Source organism: Lactuca sativa, chromosome 7 (assembly GCF_002870075.4).
Source record: "Lactuca sativa cultivar Salinas chromosome 7, Lsat_Salinas_v11, whole genome shotgun sequence".
NCBI lineage: Eukaryota > Viridiplantae > Streptophyta > Magnoliopsida > Asterales > Asteraceae > Lactuca > Lactuca sativa.
The window spans coordinates 173,009,643-173,016,815 of NC_056629.2; the positions used below are offsets into that span (position 1 = coordinate 173,009,643).

The window sequence follows — 7,173 nt, forward strand, 5'->3', positions numbered from 1 at the left end:
TTACAAAACTTTTTTTTGAATTTTTGTATGAAAAAATCGCATGTTTTTAAATAAATTTGCTGATTTTGTTTTTGAATTTTTTTTAAATTGATTATTTTTTTCAACAAATTTATTAAAAAACCTTTGATTTTTTTATAAAAAAATTAAAAAAAAGTTTTGTAATCTCTAAGTATTTTTTTTATGCATTTGTATGATTTTTAGTTTTTTTATTTTCCAAATAACCCTTCTCTCTCTCTCTCTCTCTCTCTCTATATATATATATATATATATATATATATATATATATATATATATATATATATATATATATATATATATATATATATATATAGAGAGAGAGAGAGAGAGAGAGAGAGAATGTTCAAATAAAAAAAAGGTTGAGAATGAAGGAATCATTCACAGCCACACATTTATTTACCGCAAAACACTTAGGTTTACCAGCGGAAATTGATAACCAATATACATGTGTTTTCCAACCAAACATGTTTCCTTAAACGATGCTAATCATTACCTTAATATACCTAAAGACATACCTTTTTTTTGTTTTTTTTTTTATTTTTAGAAAGCTATTTTTATCGAAAAATTATTTTAAATATATCAAAATTTATAATTTTTTATTCTCTTTTAATAGAAATCTATACTGATAAAGTTTTAAGATAAAATAAAAAAAAATATTTTTTTTAGAGTTTCAGCTCTCGTTATTTATAAATGAATAAAAATCCACTAAATTTTTATTACAGTACAATCGGTATTCACTTATAAATAAAATGTATGCTTAACTTTTTTTTTTTTTTTTTTTTTTATAGTTTTAGTATAATTCAATATGAATATAACACGTAATAAAGTTTTCTTACTTAAAATGTATTTTTTACATCATCTTTCGTCATATATTATATTTATACAAGGCGAATACCCGCGCGTTGCGCAGAAACACATATATAGTTAAGTCTTTACGAATATATGTTTTATTTTTATTATAACAATAACATTGTTGTTAAATTTGATATAATAATTCATATACTAAATTGATATAATATATATATATATATATATATATATATATATATATATATATATATATATATATATATATATATATATATATATATATATATATATTGATTATTTTGAGTTATATGATAATATATATATCTATTATAATTAAATAATCTCAATCATTTGAATGACTTCTACCCGCAAGTTACACATAAATAAAATTAAATATATATGGTTTAATGCTATTTATAGTTGTTGTTATTGTTAATTAATTTTTTTAAAATTTATTTGCTTAATGTTTTAATTTTTGTCATTATAATTATTTAAAACATCAAACATTGTTTTTTAATTTTAAATGTAATAATATAATCATTTATACAGAGTTATTTTTAACTATTACTATTGTAAGTTATTTTAAGCTACTTATTTGAAAACTTTTAACGATTACACTACTAGAAAAAAGGCCTTTTACGACGCGCAAAACACGACGCTCTTTGATTTATGTTACGCATTAGAGAGTGACATTAAAAAAGTGTCATCTCTTCAAAAATTTTAAGGATTTAGGTCGCGCATTACTGAGTGCCCTTAAATTAGTGTCTCATGTAAAAATATTAAAAACACGGAGGGCACCTATAATAAAACGGGCGTCCTCTACAAATGTCGCTTTATAATTTTAATAAACGCGCGTTTCTTGGACTCCTTGATAGGTAAGGGGGGAAACTAAATCCCCCAAAATTTTGAACACCCGCTTCCTCTTCCTCTCTACTCTCTACACCCGCCAAAATCGACTTCATTCTCTCCCTTCTTTCTCTCTGCAAACCCCTTCCTCTCCGATCGACTTTCACTTCCTTCTATGTGCAAACCCTAATCAAACATAACACATTTGAAATAGTAATATCTTCTTTCACAAAATAGAAGATTGATCGAAGAATGATTTTCTTTTGATGAATCGGACATCACAACAACAATAGCTTCCATCACAATTTGTGTTTGCTTTCAGACTCCACCGTTACAACATCGCACCACAACACCAGCCCTAAGCCACCACCACACTGCCTTCGCAACAGCCCAGAACCACCACTATACCACCACTGTTGCCTATTTCATCTGCGTAGTAGGCCTATTTCAAAGGTAATTCTTCCTTTTTCAACCATAGTTACCTGTTTCATGTCCTACTGGTCCTTCTTTTTGGACGATTTTTTGTGCCTTTTTACCCTCTCTCATATATTTTCATGGAATTGTTAATATTTTATGATATAAGTACCTGATTTTTTTTATGCACACTAGGTGTTTGACTAAATGTTTGAACCAAAAGGGGATTGTCCAAAGATTAATGAACAAGGTTCAAAGCAACCTGCCACAGTGACAACCTCACAGGTAAATAAAAATTTATGTATTCCTATTAGATTCAATTTACTATTATTATACATACACATGAGTAGTAATCAGCCAATTGTGTTTTGATAATGATAAAAAAATCAATTTAGTGTTTAAGAGTTGGAATTTAATTTAAGTAATAGGAATTGAATCTCATTTACTTACAATTTCTAAACTGATTTGATTCCCTTTACTATCTCAATATGAGAATCCAGCAATACGGTCACAACTGTGATCTGTTACTGTAGAGTTGCTAACTAAAAGCTGTGTCCAAACTCTAGAAGGTCACACACACAATGTTTCTGCTGTATGTTTCCATCCCGAGCTTCCAATAATAATGACAGGTTCAGAAGATGGTACTGTCCGTATATGGCATTCAACCACTTACAGGTGAGCTCTTGTTTTTTTACCTTTAAGGGTGTGTTTGTTTTGTAGATTCTAAAAGAATCGGAATGCTAGATTCCATTCCATGGTGTGTTTGGTTTCCAAATGGATGGAATTCAATTTTTGTTGGATTCCTTCAAATTCCATGTTTGATGGATGGAAGGAATTCAATTTCTTTCTTCATTTCCTATCAAAAGACCAAAATACCATCGTTATACATATATTAAAAATGTAAACTTTTTGACTTTATGCCACTCTTTTTTTTTTTTATTCAGACTTGAGAACACCTTGAACTATGGACTTGAAAGGGTTTGGGCTGTTGGATACATGAAAGGTTCACGTCGGTAAGTTTGTATAGCACTTTTTGTTTTTTGTTTTGTGGGTCTTGAATCTTGATGCTTCTTCTTTCATCTGGATTTATTTTAATTACTGTTTTTACAGGATTGTTATTGGCTATGATGAAGGAACCATAATGGTGAAAATTGGACGTGAAGAGCCTGTAGCCAGCATGGACAATAGTGGAAAAATTATATGGGCTAAACATAATGAAATTCAAACTATTAACATCAAGAGTGTGGGAGCTGATCATGAGGTTTGGACTTTAAAGCCCATATACATGTTATGTTATGTTAACAATGAAATGGGAAAAAAAATCTATTTTTTATTCAGGTTTCTGATGGAGAGAGGCTGCCTTTAGCAGTTAAAGAACTGGGAACATGTGATCTTTATCCACAAGTGAGTTATGCTTGTTCCTACCTTCCTTTAAACTGAAAATAGTCAACCATATGGACTTTGACTTTTCTATTTTTCCACAGAGCTTGAAGCACAACCCAAATAGGAGGTATGTTGTTGTCTGTGGTGATGGTGAATACATCAGATACACAACTTTGGCATGAAGTACTGGTTGGTAAAAAATTCGTGGGGTGCTAGAAAGTATCACTCGAAAAACGATGGGCCAAAGGTAATATCTGTTGTTATATTGACTATTTTGCCCTTATTGTTTTTTATGGATCTGATTTATTTTTTTTTACAATTACAGGTTTCGTTTTTTAGTGATGATGAAGAGACTACCAGCACACCAAAAGCAGATGCTCTTTTTATTCCAAGGGAGAATCCAAGAGCTCTGGTTATTCGCCCTCTTAAACAATGGACTGGCAAATCATCTGCTGAAAAATTAAAAAACGCATCTTCTCCAGCACAAACAAACGATAAACTAATTTTCTGCTGCTACCTTAAAAATAAAAATAATCATTTTTTTCTCTTTTTTTTTTATTTGAATTCAGGTGATTACACTGGGTTTGCTTCTTCCCCTCCTTTAAATGGTCGCTCTACGGAAAACGGTAACAGTAAGATCATTTCTTTTACTGCAATTTGAATATTTGGAACTCAATTCCATACTAATATCAAAATCTTTGATTACAGGAAACCATTCTGAAAACGGAACCCTAAAGGAACAAACACCAATCAAAACCCCCCAAAAACAAAACGGAGGATGTGATGGTGGCGAGATGGAAGATGGCTTTGAGTTTATCGTTAAAAACAAAGGCATCAACACCGAGGTGGCTTACCCATATCAGGCAATAGATGGAACCTGCAACACCAAGGAAGAAGCTGTCCATGCTACCACCATTACTGGGTATGAAAAAGTGCCAGCCAACAGTGAATCCGCATTGTTACAGGCAGTCGCTAATCAACCCGTATTAGTTGCCATTGATGCCAGTGGCATGGGTTTCCAGTTCTATTCAGGTGGCGTGTTTACTGGGGATTTTGGAACTGATCTTGACCATGGTGTTACAAGCTTGTTGAATCAAATGGAGTTATATGTGGTTGTGTATATACTTGCAATCTTAGGCTTGGATAGTTTACAAGGAATCATGTTGGATCAAGGCAGCTGTATTGATACCTGTTGTACTTTTTGCAGGAAGGTAATTAAACTTTATTATTATTATTATTACCATTAATTACAAGTGTAACATGTTTTAAGTAAATTTTCATTCCTTCTACAGCCCTATTACAAATGATACGTGGCTCTGCAGTTCTTTAAGTTGTCACCAGAAGAATCATCAAAGGATCCATTATATCTTTTGAGGGACATGTCCAATAATGATAACAAAAACTAAAATCAAGTAAAAATGTTTGCTAAAATGCTTGTAATTTTATTATATATTTGGCTTATATAGGGATGCCATGGGATACAAAAGGGGACATTTTGTTTTAATTGCAAAAATAATCATTTATGCACTAGGCTAGTTGATGCTGGGAACTTTTATTTATGTGCTTATCGTTGATGGATCTACATTCAATGCCAATGTATTATCAAGGTACCATTTAAAATTTCCCTTTTATTTAATTTATGTAAAAAAGTGTAATAGTAAATGCTCATACATAGTTGTAAATGCTTACAGGTGCATGATAGCAACAACAACCGATTTCTATTTTTGTATTGTCATTGTAGCAGTAAGTCTTTGTTTATTATATACTTTCCAACTATAGTGAAAAGGAGATTTTTTGACTTTTGTTGTAACAATAATGTTTGATTTCTTCTTTTGATCAGGTGTGGATTGCATATAAGGAATCAAGGTGGATAAGTGCTTTCTTTTGGATACTTTCACTTCTATCTTTTTGGAGGGTAAGAATATATAGAAACTAGCTCACTTTCCTTTTTTCACTCTCTTAAGTATATAACTATATATGGGATGCTGTTTGGATTTACAACTAAAGGAATCATGGTATATTTCTAGGACCCTGAAATCATTTACATTGTCTTATTTTCTCAAAATATTAATTGTTTATGTTGCTTCCAAATACAAGGTATGAAAAGCTGCAACGGTGGGATGATGCCCTTAAAGCATACACTGAAAAATCTGCTCAAGCAACAAGTCAACGTCTTATCTTGGATGCTACACTAGGTATTATTCAAATATACCATGCCATGGTGTTATAGTATTTATATTATTATCATTTCAAGGTAATTAATTAAAATATTTGTTCATTCTTATGACGAATGAGGAGTCAGTGACAGATGGGTATATATTATATAATCAAAACACTATAATTATAAATATTTATTTTTTTTTACTATAAATAAATTATTTGAGTTAAAATGGCATGAATGATTTCAGGTAAATGGGGATGGTAATTCTGAAAATGGCTCCCATATATGTGAACAATATCCATTTTCAGTAAATGAGAAGGTTGTTATTTTTATTTATTTCACTTTTGTTTTCTATGTGAAGATATACTGACAAAAAATACATTACATGACATGATATGTTGGTTGAGTAGCTTTACGTGTTCTGATGGGTGGTGTTAGATGGAATTGTGATGATATACTCTCTAGTTTATATGATCAAAGATTGTCATTGTGAATATCATTGTTGATAGCTTTACAGATAATATTTACCATTTGTATGCGGGTATTCTTGTCATTGTGTTTGTCATTGTTGATATTAGGTAATTCATATTGTAGTGTATTTATTCCAAATCCCAAATTCTTTGGATGGAGAAAAGGGTAATTTCGTCTTTTACAACTAACATTCCAAGTTTGATTCTTCTAATAATTGTATTAACATATTAATTTTTTGACTTTTATTTGATCAGGTCACAAGAATTATCGGAGCAGGGGTTCAATATTAGTCTTAAAGAAGTATGAAAGGCAAGATTCAACTCTACTTAGTTGGAATTTGATGTTTATCATCTTTGTGTATATCTTTTTAGTTTGTATAGCATTACATTGCATAAGGTGTCCGTTAATAGCAATTTAGTATTATGTTATATAGTTAGGGAAAACCTCTTAATAACAATGTACAATTAGATCCCCTTAATATAAATGTATTACAATTTTTTGACATGATGTTTTTGGTATATATTTGTTTACATATGGAACGATTATTTGTATGACATTAAATTTATGCAATGGATTCTATTTTTGTATATGATATTTTATTATCTATTATCTATTATTAAACATTAAATACAAATTTAATTTGAAAAATAAGCAAATCTATAAATAATATTTTTTAAACATTTAAAATTATGATACGCAAAAATGTGTGTCATCTTTATTTATGACATGGCTATTCTTGACAGGGGCTTCCTTGATACGCATTGCGTGTCATAAACACGCGCGTCATAAGGTTACGACACGCAAATGCGTGTCGTCTTCCTTTATGACAGGGCCTTCCTTGATACGCATTGCGTGTCATAATCGCGCGTCGTAAATGCGCGTCATAAATGCGCGTCGTAAATGCGCGTCGTCTCTCTTTATGACAGGGCCTTCCTTGACACGCATTTGCGCGTCGTCTGAGCGTTTTACGACGCGCAATGAGCGTCGTAAAAGACCTTTTTTCTAGTAGTGTTATAAAAATATCTTTAGGAAATATTTTAGTTAAATTAAGGTTACAATTTAGTTTTAGC

General features: G+C 30.8%; 2 protein-coding genes across 2 annotated transcripts; both read left to right on the top strand.

Moving 5' to 3' along the window:
- The first annotated feature begins 2,644 nt into the window (after positions 1-2,644).
- LOC111911355 (putative coatomer subunit beta'-3) lies at positions 2,645-3,588 on the top strand. Its single transcript, XM_023907145.3, has 3 exons — positions 2,645-2,763; positions 3,033-3,101; positions 3,199-3,588. Exons 1-3 carry the CDS (start codon positions 2,711-2,713, stop codon positions 3,452-3,454), a joined length of 378 nt encoding a protein of 125 aa, XP_023762913.2. The 5' UTR covers positions 2,645-2,710; the 3' UTR covers positions 3,455-3,588.
- Positions 3,589-4,014: 426 nt separating this feature from the next.
- LOC111906953 (uncharacterized) lies at positions 4,015-6,409 on the top strand. The gene is made up of 7 exons (XM_052765852.1): positions 4,015-4,682; positions 5,312-5,386; positions 5,479-5,486; positions 5,569-5,666; positions 5,880-5,892; positions 6,142-6,210; positions 6,358-6,409. The coding sequence occupies exons 1-7, from the start codon at positions 4,077-4,079 to the stop codon at positions 6,407-6,409; spliced, it is 921 nt and encodes a 306-aa protein (XP_052621812.1). The 5' UTR covers positions 4,015-4,076.
- Positions 6,410-7,173: the final 764 nt, after the last annotated feature.